Genomic DNA, 23,702 nt, shown 5'->3' on the forward strand with positions numbered 1-23,702 from the left:
ATGGGATCTGCAGGGTTGGATTAGGCTAGAAGATGCGACCCCGTGTAAATGCGATGATTTCTCCGCCCAAGACACCATGCATTTTATGTTCTTTTGCCCTTTTTTCATGAAGCCAGAAAAAGGTTTATTTTTCCTCTAATGAAAAAGATGGACTTCATACAATGTAAACCTGCATTATTGTTTCTACAATTGATGGAATCCCCAGAAATCATGTTTAGTGTTGCCAGCTTTCTAGTTGCGTCTGTCAGAAGTAGGCGGGTTAGATAGGCAGCTCTACTGGAAATGTCTAATCATATAACATACGCTTATGTACATTGACTATTGGTCTTTAACAATGAATTTGTCTTTTTATTGCTTTTTAATTGTATTTTATATTGTATAATACATTTTATAATGTTTTGTATAGTGTATAGTATACTTTTATGATTTTAATTAATCGAATAAAGTGGTTTTGACTTTACTTGATCTGTTCTTGGCATGTAGAGCTGCAGAGTTACACACTGTGCACACTGTGCATAGATCGCCACCTAGTGTTGGGCCCGGATCTTTGCAGTTTGTTGTTGTCCTGAAAAGTTCTTTGGAAGTCACGAGATAGGCGCCTCCTCCTTTGGACCACATTGCGCATGGGCATCGGCTCCATTCCCAGATTGCTTTTCGCCATTAGGGAAATGATGGAGGTATGCAAGAAAAGGAAGGATGTCCATGTAAGCTGTTTATAATTAAGATAATAATGGAACAGATAAGGGTAGCCGGGGAGGCGGGTGCGAGTGTGTAACTCTTCAGCTCTACATGCCAAGAACAGATGCATACTGGTAAGTAGCATTTTCCGTTCGAGGCATATGAGCTGCAGATTACACACTGTGCATAGATTGTATAGAAGTACCCACTCTTAGCGGCGACCACCCCTATCTGTTGCAGTAGTTTGAAATAATGTTTTGAGAACAGCCTGGCCTACATTAGCTTGTTGTTTGGTTTGCACATCTACACGATAGTGTTTTGTGAATGTGTGCGGTGTAGACCATGTAGCTGCTTTGCAGATGTCATCTAGGGGAATGTTCCCTAAAAATGCCATTGAAGCCCCTATTTTCCTTGTAGAGTGGGCTTTAGGGGGAACAGATAACCTATGTTTAGCTTTATGGTAACAAATCTGTATGCATTTGACAATCCATCTAGCTATCCCAGATTTTGAAATGGGATTACCCTTGTGGTGAGAAAGACACAAAAAGTTGTTTGGTCTTACGAAAGGGTTGTGTTCTCTCGATGTAGTATAGCAATGCTCTTTTGACATCTAGGGTATGAAGAGCTCTTTCTGCTACTGTCTGTGGCTGCGACAAGAAAACGGGCAGTTCCACAGACTGATTGAGGTGAAAGGGAGAAATGTCTTTGGGCAGGAATTTTGGATTAGTACGGAGAACAACCTTATTGTTATGCATTTGCAAGAAGGGTTCTTGAATGGTTAGTGCCTGTAGTTCACTAACTCTTCGCAGAGAAGTAATAGCTACTGGGAACACAACCTTCCATGTTAAAAATTGTAGTTCACATTTATGTAAGGGTTCAAAGGGAGGTCCCAATAGGCGAGTGAGAACAATGTTTAAATTGCACACAGGTGAAGGTGGTACTCTGGGAGGAATTATTCTCTTAAGGCCTTCCATAAAGGCTTTGATAGCAGGCACTCTGAAAAGAGATAGATGCTGTCTGTTTTGCAGATATGCTGCTATTGCAGCAAGATGCAGTCTAATAGACGTGTAGGCTAAGTTACATCTTTGGAGGTGCAGTAAGTATCCTATGATGTGTTGAATAGGCACGTCGAGAAGATTAATATTGTTGTTGTGACAATATATTACAAAGCATTTCCACTAAGCTGCATAGCATGCTCTAGTGGTTGGACGTCTAGCTTCTTTTATGACATTCATGCAGTCTGGAGTAAGGTTAAGATATCCAAATTCTAAGACCTCAGGAGCCAAATTGTTGCGTTGAGCTGAGCTGGGTCCGGGTGCCTGATCTCTCCATGGTTCTGTGTTAAAAGGTGTGGAGACAGATATAATTTTTGGTGCGGTACTACAGAAAGTTGTAGCAGTGTGGTGTACCACGGCTGTCTGGCCCACTTTGGAGCAACTAGGATGAAAGTCAGAGAATGCTGCTGTAGTTTGCGTACTACTAGTGGCATGAGTGGTAGAGGCGGAAAAGCGTACTCAAATCTGTTTGACCAGTTCATCCATATCGCATTGCCTTTGGACAGTGGGTGTGGATATCTGGCGGCGAAGCTTGGGCATTTGGCGTTTTCGTGGGTGGCAAAGAGGTTGTCCCCACATCTGAAAGAATAGTTGAAGAACTTGCATATGAAGTTCCCACTCTTGGGTCTGTTGCGTTTGACGACTTAACAGTACTGCTATGGTATTTTATACTCCTAGAACATGCTTGGCTAGAAGGAATATGTTTTGAGGTATAGCCCACCGCCATATGTCCTGAGCTACTTGAGAGAGTTGCAGGGAGTGTGTTCCACCCTGTTTCTGTATGTAATACATGGCTGTCATGTTGTCCGTGCGGACTAACACAGCTTTGTTTGATACTTGCTTTTGGTAAGCTTTTAGTGCTAGGAATATAGCTAGTAACTCCATGTGATTGATTGATATATATATATATATATATATATATCTATATATATTTTTTAAAACCTTTATTTAACAGTCTGGTATATCACATTACATGCAGATTGGTCACATACATACAAGTTACAGTTCCTCTATCTTCCGGCAGGTGAGGTAGTACCTCACAACGGGCACGGCACGGATGGCATAGCGTTATATCTCAATACATTATACAATGTACAGTGTATAGCGGACCTTATCCTAGAAAGGGCGAGTAAATCAGCAAAAAATATCTCAGCGTAACATATTTCGCAGTCTTCAGCACAATGTTATGCAACCTGTTCATATTATTCATCAACACTCCCAGCGGTTCACACAATACTTTAATTACAGAGAGTGATATCAGCAGTGAATCAGTCAGAGGCCATTATAGAGTACCTGGCTATCAGTGTATACGTCACACCAGGGTGTCAAAGGCTAGTGTTTGTGAGTCATCCCCCTTGCATCATCAGTATGTAATCCCATAGCAGTGTTCCACTCACACCCCACCGTCCTGGCTATCACTTTCCGATTCTCCCTGTTGTGTCGCCTTAGACAACCAGTATATTTGCAACGGACTCCAGATGTCTTTTGGCCTACAGCGTACAGGCAACAAGTCAGCATATATGTTATGTTGCTCCTGGCAGTATATCACATCATCCATCCATTCCTTGAATTTCGGAACTCTTCCCCTCCCCCATCTGCATGCTACTCTCCTCTTCGCAAGCAATAATGCAATATCTGCGGAAAGGTTTGGGCATGTCCATCGTGTATCCTAATAGCATGACCAGGGGGTCCAATGGTATTGCTCCTTCAGTCATGACCTGCAGCGCCTCATGGACCTGGGTCCAATATTCATGCACTCCCATGCAGTCCCACGCCAGGTGAAGGAATCCCGCTCCCTCCGCTCGACATCGGACGCACCTGTCGTTGTCCTCCAATTGAAACCTCAGTTTCCTTACCGGCGTGTAATAGAATCTCTGCACAAATTTATAATGTATGATTTTAAGCCTGCAACTAGATGATATGTTGGCCGTGATGTTACAGCAGTATTTCCACTGTTCGTCAGTGACGTCAGTGCCCAGCTTCAGACTCCATTGCCCTCGCGCGCGGCTATCGGGAGCCTCTCGCTGCGTTCTAATGGTATTGTATAGTTTCGACACTAGGTGCCGGCCATCGGACACTAGCATAGCGTGCAGCGGCAAAACCACCCCCGGTTCATCTGGAAAGTGGGGCAGTACTTCACGCAGCCCCTGTCGGAGTCTGATGTAGTAAAAGACTTCTAAGGGAGAGGGTCGCACCCCTTGAAATATCTGGTCTTTAGTACGGAATGTACCCTTGAGGAACAGGTCCCCCCATGTGGCCAGTTTGATACGTTTGCACATTATCTGAAATCCTGTCTCCTGTAATAGGGACAGTTTTGGATGGTACGTGAGTGGCATTGCCGGCGAGTAAAGCATCGGAGCGTCCAAAGCTTTTGCAACTCTTCTCCACGCATCTATCGTGCATGTCACCGTGGTAGCCGGAGTCTCTACGTCTCCAGCCTTCCCCTGTATCATCCCGTTGAGCGGGAGGGGGTGCACAATCCATTCTTCCGCCGCTACCTGTGGCATAAAAGGCGTGGGGTGTATCCAATGATATGCATATTGCGCCTGAGCGCTCATATAGTATATCTTGAAATCCGGGACATCAAAACCCCCTTTCTCATAAGGCTGTGGTAGAGTGGACCATTTCAACCGTGGTTGTTTGCCCCCCCAGAATAATCTAAGGAGTTCCGACCTCAGTCGTTTAAAGAAGTAGGCGCCAGGGTTGATGGGGACATTCTGAAATAAGTACAAAAAACGTGGGAGTACCACCATTTTCACCAGCGATGCTCTGCCTGCCATAGAAAGCGGCAGGGACATCCACCTTGTGACATTGTCGGCTAGTTTGGAGATGGCCACTCCATAATTGAGTCTAATCGTCTCTTCTCTATTAAGCGAGATCAATATGCCCAGATAGCGAAGATCAGTGTCACACCACTCCAAGGGGTAATCCAGCTGAAATTTCTTGACAGCTCCCGTGAGCGGGAAGAATTGCGATTTCTTCCAATTTATGTGCACTCCTGACATTCTCCCAAAGTCCATGTGATTGATATGGAGTAACTTTTGTTGTGGTGTCCACCTGCCTTGCATGGTGTGTTGCAGTAGGCGGGCTCCCCAGCCGGAGAGCGATGCGTCTGCTGTCAAGACTATTAGGGGAACTGGCTCTAGGAACGGTCACCCTTTGGAAAGGTTTTTGGTGTTCCACCACTGCGGAGAGTGATGAGTCCGACCGTCTACCAACACTAGGTCTGTTAATTGACCTTGAGCCTGGTTCCATTGACGTGCTAAGCACTCTTGTAGAGGACGCATTTGAAGTCTTGCTTGGGGGACCATGAAAATGCAAGAGGCCATCACACCTATGAGCTGCATGAACACTCGTGCTGAAAGGGAGTGTTGTGGCTGAAACTTTGGGAGAAGAGTTTGCATGCTGGCTATCCTTGCTGGAGTGGGATAAGCTAGCGCTGTTGAGGTGTTTATTGTGGCACCAAGGTACTGTTGTACTTTGGATGGTTGCAGATGAGACTTGGTATGGTTTATTGTGAACCCCAAGTTCTGTAGGAGTTGGATCGTGGTATGGGTGTGTTCCACACACTGGTTGTATGAGCTGGCTTTTATGAGCCAGTCGTCGAGGTACGGGAAGACGTGGTTGTGCCGTCTTCGTAAATGCGCTGCCACTACTGGCACTTGGTGAATACTCTTGGTGCTGTTGTGACTACAAATGGGAGTACTTTGAATTGATAGTGCTGCCCGTCTATTACAAATCTGAGTTACTTCCTGTGAGCTTTGTGAATGGGAATGTGGAAGTATGCGTCCTTGAGGTCTAGAGTAGCAAGGAAGCCGTTTTGTAACAGGAGAGGAAGGACTTGTTGAAGTGTGACCATGTGAAAATGGTCTGACTGTATGCATATGTTTAGCGGTCTGAGGTCTAGAATAGGCCTTAGAGAGCCGTCCTTCTTTGGGATAAGAAAGTATAGGGAGTAAACCCCCTTGTTTTGTTGGTGCAGAGGAACTGGTTCTATTGCACTTTTTTCTAGCAAAGATATTACTACTTGCTTTAACAGTGATAGATGTTCCTGTGACATTGGACGCTGTTTGGGTGGGTAGATGTTCGTTCTAGACAGTAACCTGACTGAATAATTTGTCGCACCCACCTGCGTGATGTGATGTTGGTCCAGGCAGGTAGGAATTGTTGCAGTCTTCCCCCTACAGGAGTGGAATGTTGGGGGGAAGGGGAGGAAAGTCATTGGGTAGGGGTGGAGGCAGAGCGGGAGTTGTTGGTTTTGCCTCTGCCTTTGTTGTTGTTACCCCTGTAACCCCCTCTTTGGTAGCCCCTAGTGAATGTGAATTAGCTAGGGGTCTTGTAGGAAGTGGAGGGTCTTTCGGAGGAGAAGCCTCGTGTTGCCTCTATATGATGAGCGATGAAAAGAACGTCTGGGAGCTTGCTGCTGCAAGGCTCCCATGGATTTTGCTGTGTCGGTGTCTTTTTTCATTTTTTCCAAAGACACGTCGACATTTGGGCCAAATAAATGTGTCTCATCAAATGGCTGATTAAGGATGGAATTTTGTACCTCAGGTTTAAAACCTGAAATACGTAGCCAGGCATGTCTACCCAAAAGGGTACTGGTATTGATTGCCCTTGAGGCAGTATCTGCAGCATCTAGGGCACAAAGAATGGAAGTATTAGTAATATTTTTACCTTCTTGTATGAGTTAATTGGCCATATTTTTATACTTGTCTGGTAGATGCTGCATTATGGCCTCAGTTCATCATAATGTGCCCTGTCATATCTTGCCAACAACGCTTGGGTATTGGCAATGCGCCAAATGTTAGCTGCCTGAGACGCTGTTCGTTTACCAGAGGCGTCAAGGAGCTTAGATTCTTTATCTGGTGGTCAGGCCTCACCTGATGTCTGTGAATTAGCACATTTACATGCGTTAGATACTACTAAAGAATCTAGTGGTGCTGGACCTCTAATGTAAACTGGATCGGTAGGGGCAGCTTTGTATTTTTTCTCAATGCGAGGGTTGAGGACCCGAGCTCTGACAGGATCCTTAAATACCTCTGTTGCGTGCTTGATGACACCTTTAAGCATTGGCAAAATGGCAGTAGACCTTTGTGTATTATCAAAAGTGTCTAATAGGAAATCTTCCTCCACAGTATCGGTGTGTAAGTCAACCCCATGGTACTGGTGAGCCCTCTGGACTAATAGGTTAAAACCTACAGTGTCCTCTGGTGGGGAAGGCCTGGAAGAACATACATCGTCTTGTGGGACGTAAGGCACATAATAATTCCATGGATTCGGTGACTATGGGGGACTATTGGTACCTGCTGGGTCATGTGCACCCCCACCTGTGTCATCAGAGTCTGTATCTACATCATCATCTGGATTAGTGGATGGTGTAGGCGAACGATGTGGTGGAGGAGGTGTATGAGGAGGAATATTATGGGGAGGTGGTGGAGAGGGGACCCTTAATGGAGAGGTTGCAATGTCTCTCTTCCTAGGAGGAGGAGGAGGTGCCGGCGCCTCTAGTGGTCTCTTCTTGGAGCTAAGAGCTAGTTGGCCAGTCTTAGGATCCTTTACAAGAGGTTTTTTATTAGGATCTCGTGTAAAAAGTTGTTTCTGTGTAGAGAAGATCCTTCGGCGTCGAAGTTTTCAGTTCCGGAGGATTTTTCGGCACCGACTCAGTAGCTGGTCTAGGGTCTTTTTGGCTTAGAAGTGTGATCTTTCGAAATGTGTTTTATCGGAACGTGTTTTTTCGGTTCCGGGTGTTTTTTCGACTCCGAAGCGTGTGAGTCGAGCCCTTTAGGTGTTTTTTTTTACTCTGCTCCGAGTGCGGTTTTGGCATCGATGAGCCGCTGCCAGTCTTCGGCGCCGAGTGCTTAGGTGTCGGAGCAGCGATGGGCGTGGTTGAGGAAGATGGCTTCTTCGGTGTCGGTATGGGATCGGCACCAGAAATAGGCTGACTCGAGCCCGAGCCGCCTGAAGGCTTAGTAGGCTTCTTTGCCGGGCCCGAAGGCGGGGCGTGGGAAGCAGACTCTCGGTGTGCACCCAGGCCCGAAGGTGAGGGTGTGACCGAAGCCTTTTTTGAGGGTGTCGAGGAAGGATTGGGGTAGACGGTCTTACTTACGACCCGTTGAGCTGGAGTGATGTCCTCGACGTCTGAGTCTTCGGCATCAGAGTAGCTAGCACTTTCTTCGGCCTGCTGGTGTTCTGGCACATCGACGCCTTCTTCAAAGATGTCGTCGGGGATCGAAGCTGACGAGCGAGCCATTGTTCTTCGAGCTTGTCGGTCCCGAATCGTCTTTTTGGAGCGGAAAGAGGCACAAGCGGAACAGTCTTTGGCCTCGTGTTCCGGTGAGAGGCAAAGGTTGCACACCTCATGTAGATCGGTGTGGGGAAACTTCGACCCACATCGAGGACACTTCTTGAATGGCGTCCTTTCCATGAGCCAGAGAGTAAGGCCTAGGTAGGCCCGAAGGTCTTCGTCGACAACCGGAATCTAAGACTTTGAAGTGGTGAAGAATCGCGTCGATGTGGAGTGCGATCGAAACAATATCGTTGAACAGGGTGAGGATTGAAAGTCGAAGGAAATTCGGTTCCAAACCGGAGCGCAAGAAACACATCCGAGCCAGATGGCGGAAAAAAACAATCTGGGGATGGAGCCGATGCCCATGCGCAATGTGGTCCAAAGTAGGAGTCACCTATCTCGTGACTTCCAAAGAACTTTTCAGGACAACAACAAACTGCAAACATCTGGGCCCAACACTAGGTGACGATCTATGCACAGTGTGTAATCCGCAGCTCATATGCCTCTAACACATCTTTAGGATTTACCGCAATGAAAAATTATTGTATATTAAACATGTCACACCAAATCATGAGGTGCACCAGGGCAGGACTTATTCTGTAAAAGAAAGAGTGCCGGAGCCTAAAGCTCTTCTCAGAAGCATGCAGCCAGTGCAATTAAACATGGGCACACCGAAAAACAAGGCTAAAAGTCTTAAATCCACCTCATGCCTTTTTAATCCACTATCAGATACTCCCTGTTCCTTTATCTCACTCTTGCAGGCTTCCGTTTTTTCCCTTTGTGACTTTTTCCAATCTTTCTCTTGCTCTGTCTTTCTGATTTGTGTGCTTTTCCCTCTCTTGCGCCAGTACATGTCGAATGAAGGAAAATAAGAGCTGGTCCCTCCCCAAAAAATGGTGGTGGCCCCCACAGGCAACCACCAGCTCAAATTAAGCACTGAACCTGGGATGAGCTGAGAAAATTACATGCTTTGACAAACTTTCCAACATCACTGACTCATACATACAAGCAAGAAAATCACTCCAGCACCAGAGATACTGGCCTTTAAGGCATAGATCGAAAAGATGGATGCAGAATGATAAAAGACATATGATAAAAGGAAAAAACATTATTTCCAGGACTGCATTCTAGTCTTTGAAATGGGAGAAATGGAGCAGCTACCTTCAGTGTCTTAAATTGGCACTTTGTTGAAGGACTCTAGTTGTTTAACTGACAGTAACAGTCTGTAGAATAGCGGACCTTCACTGAAGCAGTTAACTGAAAAGCTATTTTCTATATTAACTGCTTCACTCTGCAATGCTCAGCTAGTCCGCAACAGCCTACAGGTAAGCAGGGTAGTGGGCGGATGTTGATTTAAATCTTTGTACGGCACAGGGCCTATTACCCATCGTTTGAAGAGGAGGAAAACAGTGACCTCATATGCCTTGGTTGAGAAACCTCTTTGTCACCGCAATGCCACTGAGTTCTCTCAGCAATATACAAAGGACTAAAACATTGCCCAGTCACCAACAATTAACAACAGATGTGGAAAGGAACTACATCGACAAACAGAAATCAATGAGATAAAATGGGGACAGGATGTTCAAGTAAAAAATCCTTCTAATGCACAGGGAAGCAACACTACAGAATAAATGGCACATTACCAGATGAGAATGAAGAAAATACCTTTTAATCATAGTGATAAATTCCGGATAGAGTAAATCTTTTGGACCTGTCCTACATTCCAAAACAGTTTGGGTGGGGTGACGGACACAACCAGAACCACTACATCTTTTTCAGAAGAGGTAGAATGTCATTCATTCCACAGCATCATAACAATGTACTAATCTAACTGCTACCAAGGTACAGTGGCAAACATCCTTACTGCTATTCCTACAGGTAAATGCATATCCCTAATGTCTCGATTTGCTAGCCAGGTAAGTGAATATGCTCTTCTGGTGACAAACAACCTACTTATTGAGCAATGCTATGAGAAAATTGCACCTACTATGGGACCCTCTCATTCAGTATGCACCCAATATGTATGGCCTGTCTCATTCAGTGCAGTAGGACAACGGGGTCTTAAAGTGACAATTTGCCTAAGGACTCTAAGTCTTCAACTAACAGTCCGCAACAAAAGCTGACCTTCGTGGAAGTAGCAAACTGGCAAGTAATTTGCTATATTAACTGCCCCTTGCAATGCTCACCTATTCAACAATGGCATATATGGAAGCGGGCTGGCGGACATATGTTGGTTTAAATCTTATCAAAAACGCACAAATTCAAGGTCTGTTTAATGTTGAAATTAAAATGCTAATTAAAACTTGATAAGCTAAACAAAACACTTTTTAAAGTGTTGTACAAGAGACTTACGACTGCACAAGTAAATAAGAAAAAAAGGAATAAAGGAATACCGATGGCAATTCATTTATAAATAGAAACTATAAACTGAAAGGGTTATTAAGAATATTAATACATTTATTACTACTTGCAAAGCCTTAAATGAGAAAAACAATATACCTTACCATGTAATCTGAAGATGCAATGAATTCCACTGTTGAATTCTGAACTTCAGGCCGTTTGTGAGGTTCACCGTAGGACCGTGTCAAGGGATTATACATAAATTCTTCAGGAACTAAATTTAAAACAAACAACATGTTCTACATTCATCTTATTTGTTTAGTGCTATGCAAACAAAACAGTATTTCATTATTCTATCACTAATCTGACATTTCCCAATTTCTATCTGAAATGAAAGATTTATGAGCCAGGTATTTCATTAAAAACAAAATGTACTTTATTTCAAATTTTTTAACTACTGCCTGCTTTTTCCATCACACAATTCTCTCATACTTAATTTAATTTGTTTATTTTTAAGCACTTTGTCTTCTTATGCTAATCTACAGTTTGCAATAACGAATTTTAACTCAAGCACTGAAGGCATTAATGGAAACAGCCTGGGCTGGACAACAGTAAAGGTGCAAAGTGATCAGGGGTGAAGGGTAATGGCTCTGGAAGAGTAACTGCTACAAAGGTGGAAACATATGGAACATTAGAGTGTTAAGCAGTTTCTGGTATCTCCACAGACATGGAAATGTATGCGTAAAGTGTAAAACGCTTAAATGGGAGGGGTAAGAACGCTGGACTATCATATAAGTGAAAACTGTGATGTTGCCAATTATGGGTTATGGCTGTTTGTTTACAGCCATTATCAAGAGTGGAAATGGTAAATAAGCAAAAAAAATGTTTGCAAGCGCAAAGGGCTCTAAATCAAGTCCTTTGGCCCACCAATCCAGTATACATACTTTGTGATAGTACTCCCAACCGTCATAGGCAGACAGACCCAATGATACTCTTGTGAAAAGGTCACTAGCAGGCCAGAAGTGGAAGAATGGACGGTGACTAAACTGGTATTATATGAATATCTACAACACTCTAAATGCATGTAAGGTTCCAGATTACTGAGTGAATCAATCAGCGGTACTTGGAAAGACACTGGAATGAAAAATGTAGACCAAAAAATCAACTAGCCTAAAACAACTCAGTTAAGAGATGAAGAACCTAAAGTCCAGCTGTAAAATAGTAGTTGAATAATAAATGCCACTTAACGGTCACAAAGCATCAATGTAGCCCAATTAGGATTATAAATATTCTTCAAGTATTCTGCTTTATAATTACAAAATTTCAAAACACAAGAAGTCTCTGAAAAGTCTAGCAGTCCACTACAGAGATAGATATAGGTCTATAAGCGTTGATGCGACAGCTATAAAGAAGGTACTTTGTGATGCACCCATGATGAAGGCCTTGCTCCTTTAGGTTTTACAATGTCTCCAACAGTTGTATCCTTTCCAGTTTCATATGATTTAGAATTCTTACTTGTAGGTAGGGAGGATGGCAGAACATTTTTTTAACTTCATTTTTACAGCATTTGTGTAAAAAACATTCTTTATTAGAAGTACATTAATAAGTGCCAAAATTCTATGCACCATGACATTGACAATTGTTTATTTTGGTCTAGTAGGGAGATTCCCACCATGTATTGGCCTATGTTCCTGAGGTATTTCGCCAGTCACAGGATCGGACTAAAGTACAAGACGAAAGACACCTCAGATGAGGAAATGGAGTGTCCATCAGTTATCCATCAGTCAAAAGGAAAGCAGAGCAAATGTGCTCCCATCTCCTGCTCCACCCACAAAGTAGAGTTAGGACACCACATGGCCATGGCCATGTTAAAAGGCCCCTATTGCCTGGAAAGACCAAGGAGGGTGTCCCAGGCCACAGATTGGCTCATGCTCCTGTAAACTAGTGTATAAGGACGGAGCTTGGTACCGAAAGTATCTAAGACTTTTGAGTACCTGAGTGTCACCAAAGAGGAAAAGAATGCGCCACTGCAGCTGTTTTAACCATTGCAGGTTCCACTGTTCAAGCATGTTTGCTTCACTGAGACTGCCTTGCTTCTACTTCCCTTGTCCATTACCTTTTTGAACAAACCAAATAGTCTGAAAATTCATGTACCCCCGCCACCCTACCCTGATGCCCTCCCATGAGGTGCAACAGCACACATCAAATTCTAGCTCGTTCTCTGGAAATTCAGAGGGCTGGTGTCATCCTACCCTTAATTTCTATAACTACACATTTCCCTACTTCGGCGACATTCATCTCCCACTCTAAATAGGCCGACTTAGCCAATCAGATACCAAAGACAAGTGAACCAGTGAATGCTAGTCACTCTTCTTTGTCAATTATTTTTCATGCTCAGAAATACTAGTGAAGTATGGCTGTACACTATTTTGGCGCAAACTTAAAAGCTATGGACCTTCTAACCCTCACTTTCCTTCTCATTCGGTGCAGATTAGTGTGTACCTGAAGATCAATATGGACTCCTTCCCCCCATTACATGAAAACAATTTTAAAGAAGAAACCACAACACTCCAGGGAATCCCAGAATGTAGTTTTTAAACACTTTACACCTCCACATAAGTAAGGGCGGCTGGGCTCAATGCATATAAACATCTCAATAACATCCATAATCAAGAATTGGTGTTACAATTAACTTTTCCTTGTCCAACATCATACACTCCTCAGATTCACAGCCTTCAAGATGGAGTACTGCATTCGTCTAAGAGAGGAAGTCTAACCAATGAATAAATATAAAACATTGTAAAGAAGCAGAGCCTGTTCCACCTGACCTTCTACCCAAATATCTGAATAAAGGAAGAAATACCTGGAAAATATTGAAATAGATTTCCATCTTGGAGAAACAGATAAGCACACAAGCAATATTTCGACTTAAGATTGCCATGGGCCTTGGTTAAATGTGACTATGTTGTTCCTTGTTGTCCCCCAATTGACTTTTGGATCTGTAATGTTATGCACAGTGATTCATCTACATAGGGCTATACTTGGAGACTGGTCAGCCCTGAAAACCTTGGTGAAACTACAAAAGGAATTTAGTACTGTGAAACTCTGGCATAATTTTGCAAGATAACCAGGGGTTGTCCTTAGTATTATGTGAACAACATAAAAACTGTGCAAAGGACACAAGAAAATGATGCCTTCTGGGGCTTCACCCCAACTTGAGACGGAGGCTCAATTGATGCAAGAGCCTTGGAAACCTATTACACCACATCTGAATTTGATGAGTGAGAAATGTAGCCTTCATCACCGAAACATGGCTGAACACCCTATTCCCTCCCATCTTGGACACGCTGGTGCCTCCCGGCTTCTCACTTATCCACAAAGACAGACCCATACGCAAAGGAGGCAGAATAGCAATTATCCACAGAAGTGACCTCTCCATTACTGAATCCTCCTCCCTCGTCTACAACTCCTTTGAATGCCTCTCGGTCAACATCAATTCGCCCCACCACAGCCCACTCCTATGCCTTCTCCTTTACCACCCTCCAGGCAACGCTACTGTATTTGGCGAACAGCTGTCGGATCTGATCACTCAAACCGCTCTCAACAGTGACGTCAAAATAATTCTGGGCGACCTCAACCTAAGATGGAACGCAACCAAAAACCGGCTCATCCAATCTCTCACCTCCCTTCTACAAGACCACGATATGATCCAACACTGCTCAGAAGAAACACACCATAGAGGAGCGATCCTTGATGCAATCATTGCGGACAAAAAGGCAATTTCCATTGACCACATCATCCCCGTGGACTGGTCCGACCACCATGCCATCCTCTTTCATATCAACCACCCGGCTCTTTTCCTCCCACCCACCAAAACCTCCCCCAAGTGGGTCAGAAACTTATCGAAAGTCCCCCCTGACAAGCTACAAGATGCCATCAGTTCTCTCCTCCCGAGCTCGACAGAGCTCCTCTCAACCACGGATCTCACCTCGCTCTATCACTCCAACCTAGAGTGTGTCCTGGACCAGCTGGCACCTAGAAAACTAAAAAAAAACACAAGCATTCCCTCCAGGTCTTGGTTCTCCACTGACATCAATGATGAACGCAGACTCCTAAGAGCCACATAAAGATCCTGGAGGAACAACCCCACTGCCCTCAACCGGGACCAACTCAAAACAGCACGCAAAACCTACCTTAATCATATCAAGAACAAAAAATCATCCTTCTTCTGCTCTGCTCTAGATGAGGCTAAAAACCGCCCCAAAGAACTCTTCAATATCATCAGAAACCAAACCTCCATACCCATGACAGACAGCTTAACTGCGTCCAAATCCCAGTGCGACGACTTTGCTAACTTCTTCAACGAAAAAATTGCCTCGATTGACCGATCTTGCAGCAATCTTTCCGCCCTATCAGAGTTGCACCCTACTGCTTTTACCCACCAAAGTTCTTCAACGGCAACAACTCGCTGGTCTTCCTTCCAACCCATCCAAACCGAAGCGATAAGCGATCTCATTGCCATCGCTAATCCCTCGTCGCACTCCTTTGATCAGCTGCCCTCGAGACTGACGAAAGACCTGAAACTTACTCTAGCCCCTATCTGGGCCAAGATTATCAACAGCTCCTTGAGCGATGGTTCAATCCCTGACTGCCTTAAACTAGGTCAAGTGACGCCACTCCTAAAAAAAACCTGGCCACGACCCTACGGTCTTGAACAACTTCAGACCAGTGTCAAACCTGACGCTCTTATCGAAAATCTTGGGAAAATGTGTGCTATCTCAGCTAACACAACACCTGGAGATCTTGAATCTTCTTGACCCACATCAATCTGGGTTCAGAAAGGGCTGCAGCACAGAAACCGCAATCCTCAATGTGATGGATGACCTGCACAGGTCTCTCGACTCCAACCAATGTAGCCTCCTCATCCTCTTGGACCTCTCGGCAGCGTTCGACACAGTGGATCACAACCTACTACTCAATGTCCTTCAGAAGAGAGCGGGTTTGGATAAAACTGTTCTCAAATGGTTCGCCTCCTTTCTCAACAACCGCACTCAAACTATCAAAATTAAAAGCTACAATTCGGACCCCCTCCCCATTACTAGAGGAGTCCCACAGGGGTCAGTACTCTCTCCACAACTTTTCTACATCTACATGGAGCCCCTCACTACAATTCTAAGGAACACCAACATCCCCTTTCACCTCTATGCGGACGACACACAACTCTACCTGGAAACCAATTCGATTGCAGACATCCACAGACTAAATGACACACTCACAGAGGTACAACACTGGCTCTCATCCAACCACCTCAAACTTAATGAAGAAAAGACAGAAGTGCTCCTCACCTCAAACAAAAATGAAAATCCCCAAATACTCGAATGGCTCAAAGCTTTAAACGCCCTCAATGTTCCTCTTGTTCCTACAACCTCCGTCAAATCACTGGGGATCACTCTGGACCCAAAACTGGACATGAAAGAACACATCTCTAAAACTGCCAAAAGTGCTTTCCTTAACCTGAAACTTCTTTACAAACTTAAACCCTTCCTCCCCTTGAAAGACCTGAAACAGGCCACTCAGGCAGGATTGACTACGGCATTGCTACTCTGACTGGAACAGCCAAATCTCATCTAGGTCCTCTGACGGCTACCCTGAATGCAGCAGCTAGAATGGTCACAGGAACTAAGAAATATGAGCACATCTCCCCGGCTCTCAAGGACCTGAAATGGCTTCCTATTAATCTTCGAGCCAACTTCCGCACAGCCTGCCTCACACACAAAGCCCTGCATACAGGTAAACCGGAATATCTGGCCAATAAACTCAAGAGAGCCAGTCAGTCCAGGACCCTCAGAAGCTCCAACACGCTCCTACTCATACCTCTGAAATCACAGAAACGCAAAAGATCTAACAGGTCCTTTGCGGGAAATGCTCCTAAGATATGGAACTCCATCCCCCCCCACACATCAGGATGACAACCTCCTTCCTAAAATTCAAGACACTACTCAAAACCTTCTTTCTTTTTTTTTTGTAAATCTTTTTATTGAATTCAAATAACAAAAAACATAGAAATAAAACAAAAGCAAGGCAATACAATACAAATGTGTCACTTCGTTACCGGGGGGGGGGGGGTACATATGCAAATCAAATATCAGAATTATACGATGATATTGGGGGGGGGGAGGAGACCAGAAGCAAATAAAACATCTAAATTCCTGCGGAGGAAACATCAGGTCGGGAGGAAGACAGGTCAGTATCCAGTTCCGGACGGGGGGGAGTGCATATATCACCACGGTACGTGTTCCATTGAGACCAAATTTTCCCCCATTTGCGGGGCGTGCCACGGGAAACATAAACAGTCTTTTCTCTAAACATACACCAGTCCATGTTTTGTTGCCACACAAGTACTGTCGGTGGCCTCTGCGCGCCCCATAATTGGGCAATGTCCCTCTTGGCAATCATGTTACCCAAGGTCACCCACCGAAGCTGCGCCTGGTCATAATCATTCGGCTCCCAGACATTCAACAGACATCTCCGCGCTTCAGGCATTGATTGCACACCCGTGACTTCACTCATAACTTCATGCACGCGGGTCCAATAGCGTAGCACTGCAGGACATTCCCAAATATGTAGAAACGTGCCCACCATACCACAGCCACGCCTGCACAATCCATCCGCCGAGAATCCCATGCGTACCAGACGAGGACCTGTCACGTATACCCTATGAAGAATTTTGAGCTGGACAAACCGGAGGCGCGCCGGGATAGCCACCTCCTTCGGGGAAGAGATCGCAGCCTGCCAGTCCTCGTCATCGAGTTCTAAACCATCACTAGTCCATAACTCTCGAAGGTTATCCAGTAGGCCAGTCCTGGTATTAATTAACTTTTTATATATGAGCGAGATCGTGCTATCAGGGACGTGCCCATCCAGTATCCGATCTTCAAGCGGGGACGCCTCCGGAATATCCGAGCCCAAGGGAAAAACGGACAGGACCGCATGTCGGACTTGCGCATACCGAAAGGATTCCCTATCATTCAGGTCGTATTCAACTTTCAGCTCCTCAAACGTCTTGACTCTACCCTTGATCCACACATCATCAACCCTGCTGATACCGATCACGTCCCACCTATCAAAACCCTTTGACTTCCAGAGGGAGCCAAGTTTTTCCGACGCATAAAGCGGAGTAGCACGGGTCGGCTTGTCAGCCCATCCCGTGGCTGCTGTAGCACGATGCCACACCTGTACTGCTGTCTTAGTGGGGCCCGTAAGAGATCTGCTGGCCGATTTCGCGTACAGAGCCCTGTTGTAATCTCCACCGGGCAGCTGCCATTTATCCATCCCAAAAGCCGGGTTCGGCAAGTGAGCGTAAGTGCCATGGTTAAAAGCCCCCAGCTGAGAGGCCCAATAGTAGCGACGGATGTCCGGGAGCGCGATGCCCCCATCATACCAAGGGAGCGTCAGCTTCGAAAGGGCAATACGAGAACGGCCCCCCCATATCAGTTGTCGCTGTAGACTTTCAATCTCCCGAAAGTAACCGTCTGGCACAATGTCAAGTGTGTTCTGAAGCGCATAAAGAAATCGGGGGAGCGACATCATCTTAAACAGCGCCGCTCGTCCCAGAGGAGAGAGAGGGAGTCTACCCCACGCAATCACATCAGCACGGCGGCGCTAGAGAGGGGGCAGCAAATTGCGTTCATAACGAAGCACGGGGTCCAAGGTGATAAAGATTCCCAGGTACTTGAATCCTTCCAGCACCACCGAGATAGGACAGCCACGAGGCAGGAGAGGAGCCTCGCCGGAGAGGACATAGATGCAAGACTTCGACCAGTTAATGACAAGACCGGAGTTTTTACGGAAAGAAGTCAAAACGTCGAAAAGGACGATCAACGACTTTCGAGGCGACGTAAGGTACAAGAGTATATCGTCTGCGTACAGGGATACACGATCCTCAAACTCCGGGGTCCATCTAATGCCCTTCAAAGATGGCTCCCACCTCAGCCAGGCCGCCAGTGGCTCCAAAGCAAGGGCAAACAAGAGTGGGGACAAAGGGCAGCCCTGGCGGGTACCCCTACCGAGAGCAAAGGAGGTCGAGACACGTCCGTTCACCACCACTTGGGCTAAAGGGTCAGTGTAGAGCAATTTCACCCAGTTAATAAAAGTGGGTCCGAAACTGAATTTAGAGAGAACCGCCCAAAGATACGGCCACTCCAGCGTATCAAACGCCATGGTGGCGTCCAAAGACGCCAAGATGGTCGGTTCACGCAAGGTCTCCGCTCGCGCAAGGACTCCATTCAGGCGCCGGAGGTTAAGTGCTGTGTTACGGTGTGGTATAAATCCGGACTGGTCCGGGTGAACCAGATCACCTATGACAGAGACCAAACGGTTGGCGAGCACTTTGGCCAGGATCTTCTGTTCAGCATTAATCAGAGATATGGGCCTGAAGGAATCACAGCGGTCGCGTGGCTTACCTTCCTTATGAATAACCACTACGGAAGCCAATCTTTGGTCAGGAGGAAGGGAACCCGTCTCCAGTGATTCTAAAAACATCGACCGCAGATGTGGTGCCATCACATCCGGACGGAGCTTGTAAAGCTCAATGGGGAGCCCATTAGGGCCCGAAGCCTTTCCCGAGCGAACCGAGTGGATGGCAATCGCGATTTCATCAACCGTGGGCGGAGCCTCCAGAAGATCCCTTTCAGGGTCGGACAAGCATGGCAGCGAGATATCGCGTAGAAGCAAGTGGGAGTCATGTTCAGGTCTATCTGACACAGGGGAGTACACTACCCGAAAATATTCAGCGAAACATTCAACAATAGCAGCAGGGTCAGTGATACTCACGTCATTCACATCAACAATAACAGGGACAACCCGACTCGCACATTCCCTTCTATCTAACCAAGCGAGCAATTTCCCATCCTTATCTCCCACATCATACAAACGTCCCTGCTGTTCCCGACCCATCTCTTTCGCAGCATCAGTAACCAGCGCTCTATAGTCAAGTTGTTTCAGACCCACAAGGTGCAGCCGCTCCGGGGAGACCCCGGACTCCAACTCCCCCTCAAGAACGGAGATTTCATTTTCAAGACGTACAACCTCCTCCCGCCTACATCTCTTAACATTGCCAATCAAGGAGAGGGCCTGGCCCCGAATAACAGTTTTGTATGCTTCCCACAATGAAATAGAAGAGGACACAGAACCCACATTTTCGGCAAAGTATTGGTCAATCGATTTAATTAGTTGCCATGGGTTTATCGGGGCCACTCTACCCTCCGACCCCAAGTGTGCATCCACAACCAACCATAGCGGGGAATGATCCGAAATGCCCCTAGCAAGATGTTTCACCTCCCTTATGAGAGTTGCCTGGGAGGAGGGCATCAACACGTAATCCAGTCTCGAAAGACTGCCGTGGGCCCCTGAGTGGAAGGTATATTGCAATTGCCCAGGGTGAAGCAGGCGCCAACAATCGGCAAGCCCCAAAGCCTCCAGGAAGTCCCCCAACCAGGATTGAGATTTCGCGATTTCACGGGGAGGGTAACAATCAAACATCCCAGATACTACAGAGTTGAAATCCCCACCCACTACAAGTAAACCTTCGGGGACTCCCAAGATCACTCTTCCCAGGTCGGCATAGGTAGTAGTCTGGAGGCCTGGCGGTATGTAAACGGAGAGTAGGGTGACAACCCTCCCCTCCCAGCGCCCCACAATGGCGGCGTATCTTCCCCTATCATCCAGGATAATATCGTCAACGGCAAGAGGGAGGGAGCTCCGAATCAGGATGCCCACCCCCCTGGAGCCAGAAGTGAAACCTGAGTGCGCAATGAGACGATAGCCACGCCTAATCATTGCATGGCACGTATTACCAAGCAAGTGCGTCTCCTGAAGCAAAACCACATCAGGGGACAAACGTCGCAGCAGCTGCAAAACTACACCTCGCTTAATCCTATCTCCCAACCCATTAACGTTCCAACACAGAAATCTTAATCCCCTACCCCCCATCCCAGAGGCCACCTCCATCCCCCCCCACACCAGACTCGACACTGTAAAACAGAAGATCATCGATACTATGCCTTGATAAAAACAAAGAAACATAAACCACAACCCCCCCAACCCCCCAAGACATCATACCCCCCACCCCGCACCCCTGCGTAAGACTCAAAAGCCACCCCAACTTGCAGGGTGCCTGTCGCCCTAACATACAACTATTCTACGAAAAGAACCCCAGAGGAGGAAGACTCACCCAACCCCCACCCACACCCCAATCAGACAACACGTTAGCAAGCAATAGTGGCATAGCATCAAACCACAGCCGAAAGTCATTACGTTGGTCTGGGAGCCTATTTCGCCCCCTATTCCTGCTCCACCGGGCCGCCCTCTTCTCCACCGGAGTGTCCAGAATGATCAGATTGATCCCGTCCCGGGGGCAGCGTGTCTAGCCAGTCACTAGCTACCCCGGGATGATCAAAGAAAAATGTTCGGTCATTGTAAACCACACGTAGCCGGGCCGGGAAAAGCATAGCATATTTCATGTCTCTGGTCCTCAGTCTCTTTTTCACCCCCTGGAATCCAAGTCGCTGCTTCTGAACCTGCTGGGTGAAGTCTGGGTAGAAACTGACTATGGTATTCTCATACGCCGTAGGACCAGATATGCGTGAAGCTTGCAAGATCGCATCCCTGTTCCGAAAGTTAAAGATCCGAGCAATGATGGGACGCGGAGCAGCTCTCAGCTTAGGCGGGCCACCCGGGATCCTGTGTGCACGTTCTACTGCAAAAAACTTGCTGAGGCCCTTGGGCGCTAAATGATTCAGGACTAAGTCCTCCACCAGCAGGTCCACCGATGCCGGTTCCAACGTCTCCGGGACACCAACTAGACGGACGTTTTTCCGTCGAGCACGGCCCTCAAAATCGTCCAAGCGTCGAGAGAGGTAGTCATGGGCGGATCGCAGGTTACCGACCTCTGCCTGTAGATCGGAGACGTCGGCAACAAGACTAGATGTCTTCAGATCGAGGGATTTGACCTTCTCATTAGTCTTCACAAGATCAGCCCTGATCAGGGTAACATCGATTGCGACCGTGTCCAACTTGTGGGTCAGGGCTTCATACTGTTGACCCAGTGTGGCCTTCATCCCGGCAATGGCGCCCATGACGTCCCTCAACGACAGATCTTCACCCATCGGGGATTCTTCTCCAAAATTGACCGGGGGTTTAGTCGATCCGCCCGGAGAGCCCTTAGCGAGGGTATATCTGTCCATAACGTTAGACTGCACAGGACCCCCTCGACTTGCCGGTCTGGTCTTGCGTTTTTCTCCCTAGGGCTTGGTGGCCATTTTAGGTCGTGCGCCCCGGAGGGTATTCTGAGACCTAGTAAGAATGGCTACACTCGATGCGCCCGCAGCAATTTGGAGAATAAGATGAGGAACAACCACCAGGCAAGGAGTAGTGAAAGTCCGGATCACCAGTCGATGATGCGTGGTTTAGACAGAAAGCAATAAACCAGGGCGACCAAGGCAAAGTCAAAGAGGTCGAAGCACGAGAATCGAAACTGAAAGTAGAAGACCGGCCAAGGGAGACCCGCATGAGCCGTTGTTATTCAATTACTGTCCGGCCGGCAGAGAAACCAAACCCGGGGCAGTACCATGGAGCAGTCCGGAAATGTTCAAAAGTCCACAACTTCGGCTCCCGGGGTTCAAATCGAAGTCTGAAAAAGGATAGACGATCAGCAGGGCCGTGCCAATAAGAACCCGTCCTCTAAGGCAGGATAGGGTACAGGATAATGGGTGGAGGTGGCGAAGGTCCGGGAGCTCTAAGCTCACGCGACCATCTTGGGTGCGCGCTAAGCTCCTCCTCCCCAAAACCTTCTTTCTGGATCGTAACGAGAATCACCATCTGACTTTAATAGTTCACTGTCTCTTTTGTCCCAGCGAGAACCTGATGACTCTCCCTTGTTCTCCGCCATGTCGCCTTCATGCTGTCAATGTATAGACATTTACTTCCTACTATGCTTTCCCATACTTTCCCTACCCTGCTCGACCTACCTGTTATTATGATGCTTATTTGTATCCGTTGTGAAGCGCTCTGATACCTTTGGGTCTAGCTAGCGCTATACAAAACTTAAATAAATAAATAAGAAAGACTAGGGGCTCAGGCAAACACACAGCTCTGCAACTCAGGACAGTCAGTCTTTGAGTTAAGATAGCGATGTCCATACTCTTGTGATAAGGAACCCAGAACTTACCAGAAAGTTGCAGAGCAGCAGTAAAGACTTGTGCTCTGCTTTCAAACCAGAAATAATGGGAGGAGCATCTGATGGACTGCGGAGTGTATGGAGGGGGGAGGTGGCAAAAGGCAGGAATCTTAGAGGAACTTTTTTTCCTTCCCAGCTGATGGTCCTTTTGCTTGCAGCCTTCAAAGATTGGTCAAGTGAAGAGGGCAAATCTCCAAAAGGAGACGACTAGGAGAATGGCACAGGTTGAGTGTGCAATTCTACATTTTCTGAAGCCCTTTTTCTACGCCTCCAGCCTTCTGATCGGAGGACTCCTCCTCAATTTGAAGCACTGTTTGGCCCTTGTGGTCTCTCTTCAAAACAGATAAAGTGTGCAGTTTCCATTAAGCACTTCATTCAAAGGCTCAATCCCTCTCAAGGGAAGATGAATGCCAATGAAGATGTGATCTAGCCGGAGGAGGGGGGGGGCAACTTTTGGATGGCCTTCCTTTTAAAGTTCATGATACATTTGATGCCATGGAACAGAAACTGTTGGCCCTCAACATCAAATTGCAATAGGCTGAATGCAGATTATTTGAGGAAATTTGATCAACTCTGCAGAGGAGAGGATCATAGGAATTGAAACATTAATGAGAGGAGTTGTTGAAAACTTTATTGCTTCAGAAATATGTGCTAACCTTGTTTGTCTTCCTAGAAGATCAAGTGGAGGGTCCATAAAACCTATGCACGCCTAGAACCAAAAGGAACAAGCATTGAAAATGCAATAGGTCTCGCAATAGAAGAGTTTGACATTTTTCGTTTTGCAAATGGATGAGTGACACCTATAGCATTTGGAATGCAACATGTTTTGTATTTACGTGACTTATATGGCAGCTCTGGTCGTTATGCTACATCTCTAGATAGTTTTATCTTTCGCAAATGTGACACCTATTGTAACACAATATGTGTTGTGAGGGTGAGTGAGGGTGAGGGGTTGAGGGTGAGGGGTTGAGGGTGAGGGGTTGAGGGTGAGTGAGGGTGAGTGAGGGTGAGGGGTTGAGGGTGAGGTGTTGAGGGTGAGTGGATCTGGGGGATATGGTGGTGGTGGATGTGGTGGTGGTGGTGATGGTGGATGTGGTGGTGGTGGTGG

The 23,702-nt window shown here is 46.5% G+C and overlaps 1 protein-coding gene across 3 annotated transcripts in view; it reads right to left on the bottom strand.

Annotated features, from left to right (window-relative positions):
• The window catches only part of SEC24B (SEC24 homolog B, COPII component), a 722,844-nt gene that overhangs the window by 452,375 nt on the left and 246,767 nt on the right, over positions 1-23,702 (bottom strand). For all 3 annotated transcript variants that reach the window (XM_078676584.1, XM_078676585.1, XM_078676583.1), the window contains one exon: positions 10,524-10,633. In XM_078676584.1, coding sequence (XP_078532710.1) covers positions 10,524-10,633 — 110 coding nt within the window. The remainder of the gene's footprint in view (positions 1-10,523; positions 10,634-23,702) is intronic.

This window comes from Lissotriton helveticus, chromosome 2_1 (assembly GCF_964261635.1).
Source record: "Lissotriton helveticus chromosome 2_1, aLisHel1.1, whole genome shotgun sequence".
NCBI classification, from domain to species: Eukaryota; Metazoa; Chordata; class Amphibia; order Caudata; family Salamandridae; genus Lissotriton; species Lissotriton helveticus.